The following is a 20998-nucleotide window of genomic DNA, read 5'->3' on the forward strand; positions in this document are numbered from 1 at the left end:
TCTTTACTTTTTTTTTTCAAGATTTATTTATTTATACAAGAACTGGGGTACAGGCCAGATGCACTGGAGGGTTCACCAGAAACAGAGCGGGGAACAGAACAGGCAGACAGACCGAAGACACTGCTGAAGGGAGTAACGGGGGAGACAGGAGAAGTCTGCCGTACCATGTGGGTTTCTCCCGGCTGGCCAGGAATCCAACCGGTGCTGAAGAGGCTGCAGACAGCTACACAGCGTGGTGCTCAACCCGCTGCGCCACCAGGGAAACCCAGAGGTGAGCTCTTGCATGGAGTGGTGGAGCCCAAATTCACATAACCCGAACTTTTAATTTGGTTTGAAGTACCACAAATTTATAATGATCTTAGGTGTCTAGAAAAAAAAAATGTAAGTCCTCCCTTGTGGAATATATTTTCATTCTAGATTTCAAATATTTCCTTCAACTTTCCAAAAAGAACTCTTCTGACTGCCTTTTAGCTACTTGCAAATAACAGTTCAGGCCTCCATATTATCTCCAGGTCCTTCATCTATTTCTTACTTTTGACCATCATTTTGTCCCTCATCCTCTTTTTTCACTATCCTTCCTAAAACATGATACCCGGTAGAATAAATACTTCCCCATATATTTGTGACTATAATATACGTAGTATTCATGAACTATTTTTTTATAAACATTGTATTTCTGTTAATGCAATTATGTATCAATATTGGTCTTTTTTCTGGAACATGGTAATCCATTACCATGACAAGAACAACACAGTCAACAAAATTTTAAAATTCTTTTAGATTGCCATTTCCTCTCAGTTTGAGCAATTTAATTATCCATAATTGTAGAAAAGGATCTGGGTTATAATTTTTTTTTTTTTTAATTTTTTTTTCTTTTTTTTTTTTTATAGAGGCATGTTTTTTATTTATTTATTTATTTGTTTGTTTGTTCATTCATTTATACATGCACTGGGTACAGTCAGAAGCGCGGGAGGGTGAGAGAATTCACCAGAGCCAGAGCAGGGAGCAGAGCAGGCAGAAGGACCGAAGTACACTGCTGAGGGGAGCAGCGGGCCACAGGAGAGGTCTGCGCGCCACGTGGGACCCTCCTCCGGTGGCCGGGGAGCAGCCGGGGATCGAACCAGCGCCGCAGAGGCCGCGGGCAGCTTCGCAACCCAGCGCTCAACCGCTGCGCCACCGGGGAGGCCCATGGGTTATAATTTTTGATAAATTTGTCACCTTTAAAAATGAAATTGACACACAAAACTATATTCACAGCATGTATGGTTCTTAGAAATGCATCATTAGTGTTGCAAAAGATACAGAAGACCAATTGCAGCTTGATAATATTTTATTATGTTCAGAAAGAGGAGTGGAGTATTTTGATGTGTAAAACATATGTAGTAAAAATATATTTTTAAAAGGCAAGGGAGTGATGAACACAAAATTTAACATAGTGGTTTATCTCCCAAGAGAAAGGAAGGGGAGTAATGTGGCCCCTTATTGCAAAGGAAGGTACATGTATTCCTTCATTATAAAAGCATGTATGTGTGTAGTATTTAGTACAATGTAAAGAAACAAGAAATATATGTGTGTGAGATTAGAGATAAATGGATAATGTGAAATAGTTTTCTTTAAAATTTTTATATTGTGCTCTAGATTGTATGCCCACATCTTTAAATTTCAAAATACATACAATGGAGAATGTAAATTAGGGTTTGCTTACAATGTTTTAAATTCCTAAAATCTTTCCTTTCACAATTATCTGCTTAAATGTTCTAACTTTTCAGTTAATTGTTGAACATTTCTGTCACTACAAACCTTTCCTTTTTCCTACCCCCACCATTAAAAAAAAAAAAAACAAAACAGAAGGAAATGTGATTTAATGGAGTTTGAAAGAGTAGAGGTATTTCTTCAGGTCAGTGACAGGACATTCACCTCCAAAGTTGGAAAGACTAGTTCAAAAGCAAGCAGTGACTTACCTCATAATGAATTAATTGTGTGCCTGAACTATGATCCAAAAGGCCAGGTGGACAGACCTTTATGCACTGATGGGTAGCCTCTCCATGGCCCAGAACAAAAAATTCAACCCTGATGGCTAACATGTGGTTTTCTGCTGCATTGCATTTACAGAGGTCTGCAGTGTAACTCATACTGAAGAGATGAAGAGACAGCAGAATTCAGACTCAAACTGTCAGCAAATTGATATCCTAGCTTTGTTACACTATGTGTATTCATCTAAACTACAGAAAAGGAAAAAAAAAATCCAGCCAATTCTTGATTAAAAATCATTGAGAATTTAGTATGACCTTTACATGTATCTTCTAAAATTAATAACATGTAGTTTTACAGCAACTGAAATGCTCAGGGGAAACAAACAATTTACATCATTGATTATACTATGAAAAATGAATTTAGTTGTATACTTCACCATTTACAAAATAGCCTTATTTAATCATATCTGCTTAAGCAACACAGGTGAATTTTCATTTTAAAATAGTATGACAGTGTTCATTTGAAAGAGCTCTTTATTCTGTGACCTGTAAGTAGAAAGCCTGTCACTTAATTCTTTCAGAGCCTGGGTAAATAACTTGGATTCTATTACTTTTTACTGCTTAGGATAGAAGAAAGTAAGACTTCATTTAAAGATCCTGAGGCCTAGGCAAACAACAAGCAATTTTCTGTCTTGTAATTTATATGCATAATTTAAAATAAAGGTTAAGAATGAAGTAGGAGGAGAGTTTATTCATAAATCCAGGCTCAGAAAATAGCACAGTGTATTCAAATATATGGGTCTTCCATTAAGGAAGCTCCTTGGGAACCTGGCTTCAAAACTAAATTACTTTGTTGTCATTACTTAAGTTGCTAAACTGGCCCCAAACCTGTTGTTCCTTATCTAGGAGACAGCCATACTTATCCAACAGCTTTGTTGTAAGGAAATCAGTGTTTTGAACGGGGGTGGTAAATTGTGAAGTGTGAAATAAGTGCATTTTTTGTTTTTGTTATCAATACTGACTCCTAGTAGGGAAAACTCATTAGCATATTTGTCTTCAAGCCAACAACTCTCAAGTGAGAGTGAGTCTCCATCTGCTCTGACCACTTCTGCTTTATTTCTTCTATTTCTTGCATATGCTCAGTCTTGAACTCAAATTGTTGGAGCTACTTGGTTTTACTCATTTGTAAACTTGATTGGAGAACTGAAACCTCAGGAGTTTCTATTTCCAACTCCAGTCAAAGATGTCTTTACCTATCTAGTTACTTTATTACTAATACTATGAGCTTGTGGGTTCAAATATGTGTCCATGGATATCAACACTATTAATTTAGATTCAGTAGATTTATTTGATAACATAACAGGAGCCAAGCAGCTGGTTTATTTCTAGTTGAACATTAGTGGCTGTCTCTGCTATGCTTTTTTTTTTAATATTTTTTTCCAGCAGATATAAATGATTGCTTAGAAAGGATTCTAATAATAATAAGGTTAAGTGCTCTAAAATCATCTCAAATGTCACTTGTTTTGCCCCAATCTCACATGACTCATCTGCCTATTGTTTCATAATAGCTGTTGTGACATTTATTGTAAATGTTACACTCACTTCTGAGTGGGTGTAGAGCTATGGTTTTAGATGGCAGCAAATAAAACACTTTACCCCTCCTCAGGGAAAGGAGGTTGCTATGACAGAAGAATCATTTACTAGGAATAGCATGAGTCAATATTGTAAAGCAAGACTTTTAAAATATCAATGCCTTTAAATGCAAAGGAAGCCCAGTTAAATGATTTTTTTTTTTTGGGTCTCCCAACCATTTATAGTAATCATTCTTGGATGTCCAGTCAAAATGCAAACTTAAGAGAGATTTTCCTCCCTATAACTTCTTCATTATGTGGAGATTTTTATTTCCTTTCAGCTGTCAGATAAAAGAATAGAAAAAAAAAAAGCACTACCATGAAAATACTATGAAAGCCATGGGCAAACATTAAATGATTAAGCAATTTTTTTTTAATTTTGACTCTTTTGAGATAGTTGAGATTTGGGGATTTGAGATGTTTTAAAACCAAAACAGATTGAGGCTCACAAGCATATCTTCTGGGATGCAGTTCTGCAGAAACACATGTTACCTGATAGAGTTAATCAGACATACTTTTGTCTTAGCCTGAAGAATCTGAAGTCCAGAGAAGAATCTGCTGCCCAGAGTCATAAGCCAGGGATTGGTAGCACTCAAGTGTAAGGCATTAGACCAACTTTTTTCCAGTCCAATCTGTTTTTCACCAAAACTCTGTGGATATCTATAGTCTTTTTCTGTTACTCATGCAAATCATAGCTAATTTTGAATGTGCTGTAAATTAATAATTCTGCATGCATTCTTTTCCATGAACTTCTTAAGAAGTACACAACTTAGTTACTTTTGTAACTAGTATTCTGTCAAATTCATCAGTTGACTTCTTTGTCTTCCTGAGAACACGTCCTTCTTCTCTCCCTCTCTTGCTCCCTTCCTCCCACCCTCCTTGCTTCCTCCTTTCATTTTTCTGTGTCTCCTGTTCCATGTCAATTTTCCTTGCCCAATAGACATTCTCCCCTGTATTTTTTCTTGTGTGGGTTCTTATATCATACCTATTTTTTGCTTTGTGTTCATAAATTTTAGGGGGCGTAAAGGGCATATTGGTATCACTCTCATTCCACTTTCATATATGGATACATATACCTAACATGCTGCTTTTAATTGCCATAACAATATGTGTGGGCACAATTACATTTACCTATCCATTTGCTAGTTGATGCCCCAATGGCCTTCAGTTCTCACCCATCACCAAAAAATGCTTCAATATATATCTGCAGACGTCAACCTAAAATTTAATGAGAGAATTCCGTGAAGATATATCTGCCTAAAAAAGAATTGCTGGTCCACGGTGTATAGTGTAATTATTTTGTCATGTAGTGTTGAATCGCTCACCAGAATTGCTGTGCAAATATGTAGTCCCATGTATAATGTGTGAGGTTTCTGCACTTATAAATACCCATAGCATTTGACTTTTTTGTTCATTTTTATAATTTTTGCCAATGTCCATTTTGTGAGAAACTTTGAAAATTTTAATTAAAACTAGTAGCTTCTTGATTTTGATGGCTAAATAAATAGCTCTGTCAACAGACAGAATGTTGAGGTTTTTTATGCATCTGAATGGCAAGTATTATCCATAAAATAGGTTTGGAATTACCTTGTTGATAAAAAACACAATTAAAATTTGAAGGTCACACAATTTGAAGGTCATCATTAAAATGTGAGCAGATCTTCCCTGCCCCAACACCTGGCTCAGTTTATATCCTTCTTGCCAACACCATGCTCTTTTTCGTGAAATGCTAGTTAGCCATCAAAGCTTGGTTTAAAATTGACACCCTGCTTTATGCCATGGAAGTTTTTTAACCCTACTCTAATTTCAGCAATTATTACAAATCATCAGAGTTAGTCTTCTACTTTTCTGTGCCCCTGACTAGCATGTGAATCAGCATGGTATAAGGTGTCTTTGTACTCTTACTACCTTTAATCCAACTTAATTAATTATTCTAGTTTACTAATATAACTCATTAATTATTTTGTGAATGTTAAGTTATAGCAATTTATACAGTTAGCATTTCCATTTTATCTAAGTACAGCAGTAGTTCCTGATTCTGTAAAGTCTTTAGATTAAAACCATCTTCTCCAAGTTCTAAACTGTGAATTGTTGAAATCTTAGCACATTACTGATTTAAGGACTGGATCAGGTTCAAAACTGCTTCCTGGAAAATCTGAGCTTTGCCTGAAAATATTTGTAAGCTCACCACAATACCTGTGTCTGGTAATCTTCCAGTCTTGCAAGAATACTGGGCAGGCTCCTTCAATGTGTCCGTGAAATGGTGCCTTTCACCACCATGTCATCTGGCTTTCCAGTGTGTCTGCACACCACTGGCTGGAAAATAAAGCTCCAACTTCTTACTAAGAAACATTAACCTGGAACAGAAAGGCAGTTCCTATCAAAAAATCAAATTTGAGTAGTTATTTTTAAAGATTTTTTTTGAGGGAAACATTTTCTCATGTCTGTTAAGTCATTTGCGATTCTAGCCACTGGAAGTTTATGCAAATGCTGTGCCTTTTTACCAACTTGTGATTGGAAGAGATAAATTAAGCAAACCCCAAATCCCTGAATTTCTATGATAGGATACTATCTATACCAATTAGTTTTTCTGGGAAGAGCCAACTATACCCAAAAGACTTGGGGGACTCAAGGCTTTCCTTGCTTCCTCAGGAATTGTATCTGTGACTTGAAGATCCTCATGACTATAAAGTTATCAAGGCATTCATTCTTCTCATGCATAGATAGTTGGCTCCTAGTTGCATGCTTTTATTCTTCCCTGTAAGTTTTAAGGTCTGAGTTTGCTTCTTCTTCTTCTCTCTAAAGATTTCCTCCTCTCCATAGTTTTTTGTTTATGGTTCTCGAATCTTTCAGTGATAACTGCAGAACACTCAGGTAGTTTATGCAGCAACACTGTCTACAAATCTTAAAGCATTGATCAGTTTAAAAGTATTATTGATCAACCCACTGTGAACCAGAATTAAAGAAATCGCTCAGTTTCTTAAGCATAATGATAACTGGAAAGTGCCTGTGAAGAATAATACACAGAGCTTGGTATATGGTAGGTGCTGAAAGTCAATACAGTAAAATACCACTTAACTTCATCGATAGGTTCTTAGGAACTGTGACATTAGCAAAATGATATGCATCAAAAGCGGTTCCTCAAATGAGGTCTCACATTCAAAATAACAGGGATTGTTATTTTTCTCATTAATGTTGTAATAAAATCACCTTGAACAAAACTACTTTATCCAAGAACCTTCTCTATACTATCATAGGAAAGGGAGTCACCCAATTTCTATACTAAACTACAGAGTTTTGAAATCCCAAGTGAGAATAACCCCAAATCCCTTTATTTTAGTGAAAGTCCATGTGAACAACCCATGTTCTCCTATCAGTATTTCTTCCCCCATTTAGTATAGATGCGTTTCCTGTCATAGGAGGGACGGTGTCACAGAAGTTCTGTTTGGGAAATAAATATAACCTTTTTGCAAAGTCCCATAGTGCATGTCAAATATCAGTGCTGTGAGAAACAGATACAACCTTGAATGAACCTTATGTGTGACTCAAAGGGGTGAATTTTCCACGTTTACTTCTATCCTATGAATACAGATGAGTGAATGAAATGAAATATTCCTTTATTATAAATTACTACTTGCTGCCAGTTAACCTTTAAAAATAATTTTACTTCTCCCTACCTCCTTTTTTCTTGTTCATTTATATGTTCTAAATTTATATATTCTTAAAGTTATGTTAAAGTGATACTAGTGTAACCAGAATAGTAGCTTATCATTTTAATTAGAGTAAAACAATTGTTGATAGTTCCTAAAATTGTAACCCTGCAAATTGCAATGATAAAATATTTTCCAACACTCTTTATGGTGGCAGTTTAGACAACTAACTTTACTTAAGTAAAAAGCTAATTATAAAGTTACTATAATATTGTTTCAATGTACCTCTTGATTTCCATGCATAAATATGGCTTACTCTTTGGAGGAAAAAGATCTGAGAGCTTGGAGTTCCAAGTTGCAATGAGAAAACTCCACATTTAACCTTCTGCTCTCTTATTATGTTAAGGCTACTACTCATCTCCAAACAAATGTATGACTGAGGTGATGTTTTGGAATAACATCCTGTGTTTTGGTGGTGCATCACTCTTCAGTGACATTCTGAGGTTGCATTGTATTAGCACATGATATTTTCCTCAGTTAATTGATATCCCAGGTTTGTCCAGGGGAAAATCTACAGCTCCCCCAAACATGCTTGACAAGTTATTATATTTACTTAAGTCAAAGCCCGTGTGTGCAATATCCCTCTTGGAGGTGGTCTATTATTGGAGTCCCATATGCTTTTTGTTTGGGAAGAAAGCAGTCACTGTGTCATACTGTTACATGGAGTATTCTTTTTCAGGGATGTTGTTCCCTTGGGGACCATATCAGGCCAGAGTTCCCTAGTCTAATAAGACCTTTGTAACTCTTATTGTATGAGTTCTGGGAGGGAAGCAAGAGTTAAACAGAAAATGTAATTCAAGCAACCATATTAGGCCACATGTGGGAAAACATGACTCTAAGTATTGGATTAAATAAAGGTATGTGTTGTAAAAAGGACTGTGATGCCAAAATGTTCAAGGTATTTCAGTGTAAATGAAGGCTATTGTAGAGAACTCATAACATGTAACATTTCCTTTCATTTATAAATATGAATGAATGAAAAAAGTTGTACATGATTTTTTTTATATTAAAAATGTCAGTTATAATAGAAGTCTTATATGTTGGTATGCAATCTAAGGTTTTCTTGTGTGAGTTTTCCTATCACTAAAATGACAATAAAAAAATAAATGAAATAAAATGACAATTAGCCCTCACAAAGATCATGATTTATAGCACTGATTATACATGTTTATCACTCAGTAATACAAAATGTATATATAAGATGCAATCAGTTTAATTCATGTACTTTACATATTGATGGCAAACACATTGTTCTATTCCATAAAGCTAGAATTTGAATAATGAATATTGCCAAATAAACAGACATTCTTCAGATTTTATATTTATGCCTGATAAAGAAAATTCTTTTTAAATTTAATTTTTACAAATAAATTTTGTATCTAGAAATCATAAAATGCTTATTTAAAAATGGAAATATTTTGACTAATTTTGATAATATAGTCTATTTTCTGAAATGTGAACATTTTACAGTAAAAATGTTCACAATGATGCTTGTAATACAGTATTTTGAGACTTCAATTTCATTTTCTTTTCTTCATTATTTTTAACAGCAGATAGTTTCACAACGCATTCTAATTCATGAAGATTCCATGAACCTGTTAAGTCTTTATACCTCTCCTTCTTTACCCAACATTACCTTGGGACTTCCAGCAGTGCCAGCCCAGCTCAATGTAAGTTATTGACATTGTTCCAGCCTAAACCAATTCTAGTGATAGTTTCATAGAGTCACTCTGGTTCATTCTTTGTATATTTAGAATTCAGAGACACTTGGTGGAGCCAACTTCTCACTGTTTACTACAATGTACAGTTTAATTTCAAATTAAAGAATTATACTGGGTGACACAATAACTCATGAAATATAGCTAACATTTGTGTAATGCTTTATAATTTAAAATAAGAAAGCACTCTCTGCATGGATTATTTTAGTAGCACCACACAACCAACCTATGAAACAGAGATTACAGGACACCTTTTGACAGAATAAGCTGAGACTTGGAAAGTTTAAAAGCCCAAGATCACAGAGTCAGTAAGTAGCACACCTAGAACTCAACTCAGGCCAGTGCTGAGAGGTGTAGTTTGTAAGGCATAGCAGCATATGTTTATAGAATTTATTTTGTGTATGACTTTATTTGAGGAATTTAAGTTACTGACTCTGAAGAATACATATCTGGAAAAACTCTCTAAGAACTATTCTCAGGAGATTCAAAGTGAATCAATTCTTTAAAAGTCCTGACAATTGAAATATGATCTTTTGGAGGTAAAATGTCTTACTGGCAGAAGATAGCAGTAATTATTTTATACATATTTCCTAAAAGATTTGTAAACTCTACCTAGAATAATCCATTCATGAAATAGTAGTAAATTAAATTAAGGTCATAGAATACATTAAATTTAAAGGGAATTTTGGTCTTTTTGTCACCAGTTTTGCCAATCTTTAGCAGCAAGTCTTCCACTGAGTTTGGTGTGTCAAATTCCTATCTTTTACAGTATCCCCATGTCAGAAAATTATAGCGTTGACTATTTTGTAACTGATTTCTTTTCAGAGTATAAGACCTGTATATGCTACGCTAATTTATGTAAAAGCACATCTATAGTGACATATTTAATAAAATTTATTTTTGTGTTCAATACATGTTATAAAATCAATTTAAGTGTGATCTTATTATATTTGGTATGTTTGATAGTGTATAATGATATTTTCTGTGATACAGTATTCTTATACCAGTGAGGACAGAAAAAAATTTAGATGTTGTTTCATATTGGGGATTTGAATAGAGGCTTAAAAATCCTGAATATAGGGCCTCCCCAGTGGCGCATTGGGTTAAGCGCTGCGCTGTGAAGCTGTCCATGTGGGTTGGATCCCAGCTGGCCGGCAAGAATCCCACATGGTGTGGCAGACCACCCCTGTCGCGCCAGCTGCTCCCCTCGGCAGTGTACTTCTATTGTCTGCATGTTGTGCTCCCTGCTGTATCTCTGGTGAATCCTCTTTCGCTCTCGTGCCTCTGGCCTGTACCCCAGCCCTTGTATAAAAATAAATAAATCTTAAAAAAAAAATCTCAAACTTTAAAAAAATAATCCTGAATATAGCTATATTCCTGAAATTCCACATGAAACATTTGTAAACAATTGGTGCTAGTGAAAAGAAAAAAGGAAGTAAGGATGAAACTAAACATAAATATACAGGGACAATATTTCAAATGTTTAGTTATTAAAATCTTTTTCTTCTATCCTATCTCTTCTGATGATAAACAAATACTAATACACGATCTTCTTATTGCATGCAAATAGGCATTTTTATATATTTTTTAAAGATATATTTATTTATGCATACAAGAGCTCGGGTACAGGCTGGAGATGTGGGGGCTGGGGGGTGAGAGGATTCACCAGAGACAGAGTAGGGAGCAGAACAGGCAGACTGACTGAAATACACTGCTGAGGGCAGCAGTGGGCAAGTCAGGAGAGGTCTGCTGCACCATGTGGGTTGCTCCCTAGCCGGCAGGGGATCAAATTCCTTCTGCAGAGGTTGCGGACAGCTTCGTATGTTGCATCATAATCCCTTGCACCACCAGGGAGGCCTCAAATAGGCATTTTAGTATTATTCCATTCTTTTTTGAATAATCTAAGTCACTCCTACCAGCTAACACAAACATACTCCACTTTTCATGTGGTCAGGAAAAATTCTTTTTCAAAGGACCAGGTGCTAAAGGCAGACCATTTAATGTTTCAATGGTAATACAATTTGGTACCATTGGATAAATAAACCAGTGTGGTTTGGATAGAAATTCCATTTTCTTTGCTTCCATTTTGGTGTAGATGAGGCAATCAAAATTAATTTTTCAAGTTTAGCATTGCTTTGGCAAAGAAATCTCTAATATTGCATTTCCCCACTGAATAGTGGGATTTTTTAAGGAAAAGAAGCCAGAAGAAGGAATCACTTCTAGATTAAACATTGCATTGACTTGTAGTGTGACTAAGAGAAACCATTTACCTCTTTGTTCTTCAATTTCTCCATCGCTGAAAATTGCTTTGCTTCCCTGGTGCACAGCAATTTTGAAAGATGAAACATGAGTTTTGAAAAGAAACATGCCACATAATTTTGAGGTATTAGACTTCTGCTTTTGTAATACCAAAATTACCACCATTCATTAAGTTCTTTGAGTAGGATAATTCATTATTACTACTGATGATATAATTATTATTGCCATATTACTATGTTGTCATACATTTCAAGTTTTTAATAGCATTTTTATTTGAGATCTAATTTCACTTGTAATTTACTTTATTAAACAAAACTATCTGGAGTGTCATTTTTAATATTTAGAGATATGGAGATCTGTTATGAATTAATATGAAATACATGTCTAGATCAAATTCCCGTATATTTTATGCAACCTTTCATTGTGTTATTTCAAGAATTTTATTTAAAAAATTAAATGCTGGAAATGTACATGTCTGTGAACATAATAGAGGACATAGAGAGAAAGACTGAATTCAAATTTAACAATTTGAATAAATTTTGCCTTTCAAATACATCTTAAGTGATGCATTACAATATTTTTGAAGTAAACTTCCCAGCTATTAAGTCTGATGTTAGCATCATTCTTAACATTACAAAAAAAACTTAGGGGCTCCCCTGGTGGCGCAGCAATTGAGCGCTGGGCTGCGAAGCTGCCCGCAGCCTCTGCAGCGCCAGTTCGATCCCCAGCTGCTGGCAAGGGTCCCACATGGCACAACAGACCTCTCCTGCTGTGCCCACTGCTCCCCTCAGCTGTGTATTTCATCAGTCTGCCTGTTCTGTTCCCCACTCTGGCTCTGGTGAATTCTCTCACCCTCCTGCGCTTCTGACTGTACCCAGTGCTTGTATAAATAAATAAATAAATCTTTAAAAAAAAAAAAGTTAAAATTCAGTGATGATGCCCCATATTAAACTGTCTCCAGCGTGCGACTCTATATTTATTTCTCCTTTATTAATGCAGTTAATTTAAAATACACACTGTGGTACTTTTTCCCCATTCAGTTGTTGAAGAAGGTAGAAGATTTGGGGAAGTTGGGGGGAGGTAAGAGTCATAGAATAAGAAATTAATTTGATGATGTACAGCCTTAAACCCACATGGATCAAAAGGATTTAATATCTTCTTGATTTCTTGAAACAGGCTTCAAGTTCACTCAAAGAAAAACAGAAGTGTGAGACCCAGACACTCAGACAAAGCGTCCCTTTGCCTGGGCAGTATGGAGGCAGCATCTCAGCATCTTCAAGCCATCCGCATGTCGCTTTAGAAGGAAAGCCCAACAGCAGCCACCAAGCTCTCCTGCAGCATTTATTATTGAAAGAACAAATGCGACAACAAAAACTTCTTGTGACTGGTAATTAATAATGGCACCATTTGCAAATCACTTTAGCGCTTTTATTTTATCAGTGATCCATTGTAATGTCTCTTTCACTTAAGAGTCTTGTAAAGATTTACAGTGGGAAAGGCTAGATATCTGAAAGGAAAGAAAAAAATCCCTCACCTGTTTAACTTTCATACATACCAGAGCGGACTACTGGTGAGTCATTGGTCAGACATCTACTGTCCACAGCTTTGGCACTTCTGCCTTCCCCCCACCCAAGTTAACTTCCTTCTGGTCTTTGCCCAGTGGTGTCAGTACTTTTTAAAAAAATATATCCCATATAGCTGTTTTCTGTGACTTCTTGTCTTTTCTTAAATAGAATTTTGTGTGTGTGTGTGTTAGTATGTATATATATATATATTTTTTTTTTTTTTCAGGTGGAGTTCCCTTACATCCTCAGTCTCCTTTGGCAACAAAAGAGAGAATTTCACCTGGCATTAGAGGTCCTCACAAATTACCCCGTCACAGACCCCTGAATCGAACCCAGTCTGCACCTTTGCCTCAGAGCACATTGGCTCAGTTGGTCATTCAGCAGCAACACCAGCAATTTTTGGAGAAGCAGAAGCAATACCAACAGCAGATCCACATGAACAAAGTAAGCCCCCAAACCATGTCAAAGTGTCATTCCACAGTTTGAAAATTGGTGTTTTCTTCATTGCTGTGGGTAGACAATAGGAGAAAGTTGGTACCCATCACAGTTGAAAGGAGAGTTCTATCCTAATCTGTAGTCAGGGTTCTGAGACACTCATTTTATTCATGGGAAATCTGTACAATATCATACATTAGAAAGGTCTGCTATGATTGTGTTCCTGTTTTAATACATTAGTGCATACAGGCACATGCGCAAAAATGTGCAAAATCCTCAGTTTTTTGGTATTGCAGAAAAGGCTTGAGTCAGGGTCAAATGTGGTAGACTTACATGTCAAAAAGTTTGCACAGGTGCAAATAATGACAAGGTTAGACAATAAGGTATTTTTCAGCAACTTGTAGGTATCCACGTTGTATTTATTTTTTAGTATGCCACGCTTCATTCCAAACAGTGTTCAAAGTAGTTTCTCAGAAACTTGTGGTAATTTCATTCTGGCAGCCTTCTTGTGGCTAGACAGCAAATGTCGGCATCACACCACATCCTTAGGAGTTCTCCTGCTGAGACAACCACACAAAAATAGTCATAAAAAAAAAAAAACAGTATAGGGATATCAGACAGACGGGTAATACATATTCTATGAACTTGTAAGCAAGACTGGTCTGTAGTTTTCTGCTGTGGTAGATTTACAAAGCAGAACTTTGTTAGTAATAGAATTAATTATTCATAGAGAATGTTAAGATCATAAAAATCAGGATTCTCTGTGCTCTTCTTTGTTATTGGGTCATCTACAAGTGTCTTTTACCTGATATATTGAGAAATGATGCACTGTTTACCCATAAAGAGCTAAAATTGGCTTAGTTTTTAAATGCTTGATTTACTGTGATATAAACGAAACAACCACCTCATGGGCAAAATTCTGTCATCTTTCTAAAGGCAATAAAAGAAAAGTGTCTTTAGGGGCCTCCCCGGTGGCGCAGTGGTTGAGCGCTGGGTTGCGAAGCTGCCCGAGGCCTCCACGGCGCTGGTTCTATCCCCGGCTGCTCCCCGGCCACCAGAGGAGGGTCCCACATGGCGCTCAGACCTCTCCTGCCGCCCGCTGCTCCCCTCAGCAGTGTACTTCGGTCCTTCTGCCTGCTCTGCTCCCCGCTCTGGCTCTGGTGAATTCTCTCACCCTCCCGTGCTTCTGACTGTACCCAGTGCATGTATAAATAAATAAATAAATAAATGTTTAAAAAAAAAAGTGACCCCAAAATTTAAAAAAAAAAAAGAAAAGTGTCTTTATCATGTGCTCACCTTATGGCAAGTGGGGCTAGGGTTTTTGTCTTCTCTTTGACCTCCATCTTAACAAGGCAGAGCCATGAGGGGAGCATCGGCTGAAGATCATATTATGAACAGAAATCCTTCCAGCCCCACTCTTTGCTAAGTTCAGAGATGATGTATATGTGTGTGACATTGGGTAGCCTGGGTGGCCGTGGCATCCCTATACTGCAGACTCTATATAATCAGATGAGTGACTTTTTTATTACTACAGAATTTCTCTAAGTTAATCAAATTAGTCTCATCAAAAGAGAACCAACTTCCTTCTTGTAGAATGGTTCAATACTCGTTGACTTGAAAGTGTCTCTGCATATATTTGCTATAGCATAATAGAAATATATTTGTTGGTTTTGTGGTCTATCAGTACTTAAAACTACCAGACATTCTTGAAAAGCTGTCCACTATTTGTAGAGTAAAATTTATATGTTGTTAAAATTATGAATGTTACTTTTTATCTACCAATAATTTGATCTGGAATTAGGTTTATTTATAGAATTGATATTGGATTGAAGAGAAAGATATACTTTCTGTACCTCAGTTCTATTTCCTAGAAATATGTGGATGTGTATATTCTATTATAGGTAAATTGACCTCTTTGAAATTGTGGTCAACAAATGATTTGTATGAATATCTTTAAGAGTATTTTGAAGTACAGTTTTTATGACCTGAGTTGCCACTGTTTCAGACTCAGATCATATGCTAATATCAGAATCTATATATTTTATTATTACACTTGAGATTTTGACAGGCGGATACTAACCTTAGTCGCATGGAAGAAACTAAGATGAAAAGCAGTCATTTGCATTTTAGCAATGAGAAAAGCAAATCTTATCAGTCTTTCTCCATGTGGAGCTGATTCTTTGGATCTGTTAAGAATTCATCCCAAAATTAGAAACAAACCTATACTTTTAGGTACATGTTTGTACAGTGGTTTGATTATTAAATCTTGTCTTAATTAGGTAAAATGAAGTCCAGAAAACTTCAAAGTACAAAGCTGATCTTTATATATTAACCCCTCTCAGCTTGGGTGTTTAGATTACTCAAGCAGGTCTCCAGTTGGCTTTTCTCCAAGTATGTATTCCATATGTTTAATCAAAATGGCATATGCGCATTGGGTATTCTCCAGATTTTGAAAATATTTCACCTGCCCTCAATTGTCTAAGGGAATGGAGTAGAATCTTATTAGAGAAAATTTTGAACCTCTGTCTTATTGTAAAATACTCATAATAGAACCATCAAGAGATGAATTACTGCTACTGTTCACCCTTTTCCAGGAGGTGTTGAAAACAGTTATTTCTTACTAGGTGATGGTTATAACTTAAATGCCCAAAGTTAACAGGTTTCTGTATAATAATATATCTGTGCAATCCAAACATTTAAAATATCTATTACTGAGAAATAACCACAGCAACTTTGTCATTTTTCCCCATGATCATGGATGAACTGTTATTAATGCTATTCAAACGGAGTCAAGCCATTGGTATCATAAAAATGTGTTCTCTATTTATTTATTATGTGTTATAGCAGAAAATATAAGCTCACAATATTTACTGCTAATTATCTTTAGAAAAATTGGAAACAAAACTATATTTTTCAGAACAAAGTTTATACAATGACTGATGTAAAAGTTTGGAGACTATCTCTTATATTGCTACTATTTGAATGCATTCATTTATGCTTATTATAGCTTGATAATATAAATGTTATTAACCATACTTGTTAATTTACCTGCTGTGGCTGATACTCTAATGACAGTTACATGAAAAATTTGTGTGGTAAGAGTTATTTGCCTTATAAGACCATGGTATGAGTGCTTACTAATTTAAATAGAAATAAATACAACTGGTAGGGTTTATATATTATTTGTTATACCTACCAGTAAATAATGGGACATGCTTGAAAGGTAAGTGGAAAACCTGTCAGAATGATTTATCATTTTGGTTATTCTTTTTTCACTGAAAGTGTTTTGAGAAACTTAATAAGAAAATCATAGTCTTAACATTTGTTCTTTCAATTTTTTTTGAAGTAATGAACAAATTGAGAAAAGAATTAAACAATTTCTATTGCTAATATGTGGTACTTTCATAAATGATGACTCTCAAAAGAATTTTTTGTTAAATACCAAGAGGAGACTGTTGCTTTTGCCAGTATCTATTGTTTTAATAATAAGAAAAAAATGGCTCTAAAATAGATCTTCCCCATAAATATAAAATAGCAAATGAAAAAATTAAAGGGTATAGTGATGTTATTCTAAACCCATTTCAAGTTTAAATACTGCCACAGATTTATTGGTAAAATAAAACTACAAATAACAAAAACAAAACACACATTAGTTACTTGGACATTTCCAGGATTTTTGAAGGCGCATGCTGAACACTGCCTGATTAATAAAAGAGCAGATCTTGAATCATATCAACTCTCTGAATGATATACACAAAATTTCTAAAGTATCCTTAGGCATTTTTGTTGTGACATAATTTAACATAAAACTCTTTGCTCCCAGCAATGATATTATTCTTTGAAGTATTTCTGTTATGGTATTAATAGTATTAGTTTTATACCTAAGTTTCTATTTTACGTAGATTTAATGCCTTTTTCTAATAACCTATTTTTCCAGTTCATTTTATTGAATCCATATATGGGCAGCATTTTAAGAAAGCTTAAGAATTGTTCAAAAATATAAAATACTTATTCACGCATGTGACTATTGAGCAACTCATTTTCAATTCTCTGAGCCAGACACTGTTTTAGATACTATGAAAGCAACAATGTCCTCAAGGACCTTACAGTGTACAGAGCAAGGGAGTGAAATATTCAAGTAAACAGTAATACAATGTGTTAAGCATTAGGATAGAGGACATGAGGAAGGAATTTTTTTTGGAGGAAGTAAGACTTGAGACTTGTTAAGTTACCACTATGAGTTATTTTTTATACTTTTTAAATACATTTTTTAATCTACTTTTCCTTTTTTCTTCTCTCTCCTCTTTCTTCTAATATGGTATGTGATAAATATCTTATGAATTCCTGTGACTGGGTATCAGCCAACACTTAAAAAAAACCTCCACATAAATCATCAGATGATACCTTCTATATGTCAAGGTTCACTCTAGATATAAGTATTTATTATATATTTATTACTATGATACTTAAGCATTTTGACATGAATGCTATTTTATCATAATAAAAATATATCTATGACAAGACTAGTAAAGGGGAGGGCAAGCAGATGTCCTGTCTTGCTCTTATTAAAACAGGTAGATATTATGTCTTGACAGGCAAGGCATGAATGTATTTATGCTCAAATGCTGAGTTGGAGGAAATGCAGAGCTTTCGCTAGTTTTTGGACGGGAACTTGATCCTTTGTTTAAGTAGTATCTATTGTCTTCTTTTTCTTTAAACAATTCTCTAACATAAATGTTACTCTCCACAAGCCCTGATGATTCATACCCACTCCTTGTCCCTGATTATCCATCCACAGCAGTCCAGGGGACTATAGGCTTTCAAGCCTGTGGTATCATACAAACATAGCAGGCATGTGTGTGTGTGTGTGTGTGTTTGTGTGTTATTTTATTTTTTTTTTCCGTATAAAGAAAGTGGCCCTGAAGGTAGTTGTAAAATAGAACTCTTTTGTGCACTATTGAGCAAAGTGTATATTTTTCCAAAATCAGTAATTTGAAGAATAGCAACTATGTAGATATGTGTATTCTAAAAAGTTTACATTGTTTAAAGTCACACTTTATATTATCAAATGACAGGTAAGCACTTCATATTAATTTCATTTTAATAAAGGTAATACTGCCCTTGAGGGAAAATTAAATATTTAAGGATAATTACATAAAAACCATGTACCAATATTTGCTTTGTTTTCTGTGTTTATTTATCACACTGTATCTTTTCCTCCTGTCTTAATGCACTGTGTACTTCCCCAGCTCTTTATAGACACATCAGGGAAAGGAGCATCTAAATAATATCAACTCTTTTATATGTAGGATTTATTATGAACCAGAACACCAGGCTTGAGTTCTTATGTATATTATCTTCTCAAACTCACTTTTTTATATCAAGAAAGTTAATTTTCAGGGTCTCTAATTAAGTTGACTATAATGACAGGTTTAGAGGTTGAAATCTGGAATTCCGATAGATTGGAATTATTTTTCCGTAACCACTGATGCTTATGATTTCAGTGTTTTTTTTTTTTTTTCACCTAGCAGGAAACAGGGTTTTCCTAGTTTTATTTTTGCTAAAGGTAGAAAACTTAGAGTTAAAAATAAATTTCAGAGACAAATCACAAAGGAATTTCATCTTATTTATTTATTTAGTAATGTTTTGGACTTGCCAGGATAAAGAAACCCTGCTTTCCAACTTTCCACACATTGCCCTCCATCCAGTTACTCACTGGGAAGTCTTTTTATATGGACCTGATGGTTGAACTGTTTGATTATAAGACTTTCCAGTGGTGCAGTATGAATGCACTACAGAGCCAACCACAGCCAGGCCACATCTCATTCCTTTCTTCCATGTAATATTGCCATTTTTTTTTTTAAGATTGGGCCGACCTCTTCATCTCAGAAGAGTTCTGAGCAAGCCTAAAGCTGAAAGTCTACTGACTTCTTCAAGTTCAACTGAAATGCAAATATTGGCATCTCATGTATGGGTGGTTGGAAAATGCATTGCTTTAAGTTTTGAGAAATGGATGAGTAGAAACTTGAACTGGGCTTTCATTTAGGAAAGTAGGCATTACTGTTGTCAAGTTTAATTTCTCTGTATCCATTTGACAGCTTGTTTCCATGCAGCGTCTTTAATCACCAATTTAGGATTACATTTTGCCCATTAGATGGATAGTATGTCCAAAAACTTTAGCAAGAATTGAAAGGCAGTCTTAATTTTATAACAGTAAAAAGCCTCCTCGATTATTTATCTATCTATAGAGGTTTATAAAAGAAACTCTAACTTTACCCTTAAATAGATGCTATTTCTACATGATTAGCCCAATGTAAATAGATCTGTGTAGGTATATAGTGGGCTTCATAAAAACCACTTACTCTACAAGACCAGTTTACATCATCACAGAGAATTCATATAGAAGCATTTCACTATATAATTACAAGTTGATGGCTTATAATATACAGAAAATGATTGTTGCTTTATTATTAGATGTGATGAAATCCTGTGTTTGGAAAAGAAACTAAATGACCATTTCAGTGGATTAATGTGTAACATTCATGAATGTTCCCAGTGCTGCTTTCACGACTTAAAGACCAAGGAAAGGACCTCCACCTTTCCTTTTCACTCTGCACTGTTAATCTAGTCAGAGACACTTTTATTGAATGAGAAAAACAATAGTTGGACATGACTATGAGGTAAGAAAATAGGCGAAAGAAAAATATCTGGGGAATTAAACCATGTGAGTATTTTGACTGATGTTGATTCCAGGCAGTTCAAAGGGAGAGGAAAGCTAAATAATTTGGTTGTTTCCCAACCTTGACAAATAGTTTCATTTGACAGAATGAAATAATTAAGTCTTACTAAGGAATTTTTAATATAGCTAAGTGATTTGTGTACATGAAATCCACCAGTGTGTAGCAGTCTCTTTGTTACAGATTTTAGTTGCTTCTAAGTTCTGATTTTAGGGAGTTTTTTTTTCCCCTGTACCTTTCTGCTTTTTCTTGGAATACTTATAAAATCTGAGATAGTATAGTAACCCAGAAGTTTTATATGGTCTAGAGTATCCCCATTCCTCAGGCAGAAATACATCCAAGGCTATGCTACAATAGCCTAAATGTACCATTACTCTCTTGCTATCAACTTCGTAGTACCAAACAACAGTAAAAACTCACTTAAAAATAATTTCCTGATGTGCAGTAATTGATGATGTTCCATAAAGATCGATTCACAACCATCATGCTACATGTTGGAAATGAAAAGAACGAAGACATCTTCTTTCCTTTGAATGGCTCATGGACCTGCAAACAGATCTTTCTAATCAAAGATGGTTCTAATAGTTCACAAAATGCATCACTCATATTAATCATAAGCTTGGGAATGCTTGATAGTCCTTCCAAAAGAAATTTCTGATGACCTGCACAATCATTCATCAGTTTTGCAACTTTGGTCAAAGTGCTAAACCTCTTTGCCTAATAATTCTCTTCTGCACATTTTGAGGTTTATAGTGAGGATTACACAAGATGGTATATTGAAAGAGCTTTGTAAACATGACAGCACTAATAAAATCAAATACAGTATATTTTTATGTGGCACTAACAATTCTATTTTCCTTATTGTGTTAATGAAAATGGTGGTTTGGAAGTGCTAGAATATTTCTGAGACATACATTTCCCACTTGTCTCACTATTGCACCAAGTTACTTTGTTGTAAAACAAAATCACC

At 35.1% G+C, this 20998-nt stretch overlaps 1 protein-coding gene across 2 annotated transcripts in view; it reads left to right on the forward strand.

The window, feature by feature from the left end:
• HDAC9 (histone deacetylase 9) overlaps positions 1–20998 on the forward strand; it is an 853144-nt gene that overhangs the window by 510710 nt on the left and 321436 nt on the right. For both annotated transcript variants that reach the window (XM_054692408.1, XM_037508683.2), the window contains 3 exons: positions 8865–8984; positions 12468–12678; positions 13083–13300. In XM_054692408.1, the coding sequence (XP_054548383.1) occupies positions 8865–8984; positions 12468–12678; positions 13083–13300 (549 nt within the window). The remainder of the gene's footprint in view (positions 1–8864; positions 8985–12467; positions 12679–13082; positions 13301–20998) is intronic.

This window comes from Talpa occidentalis, unplaced genomic scaffold, assembly GCF_014898055.3.
Source record: "Talpa occidentalis isolate TD23 unplaced genomic scaffold, MPIMG_talOcc4v2.1, whole genome shotgun sequence".
NCBI lineage: Eukaryota > Metazoa > Chordata > Mammalia > Eulipotyphla > Talpidae > Talpa > Talpa occidentalis.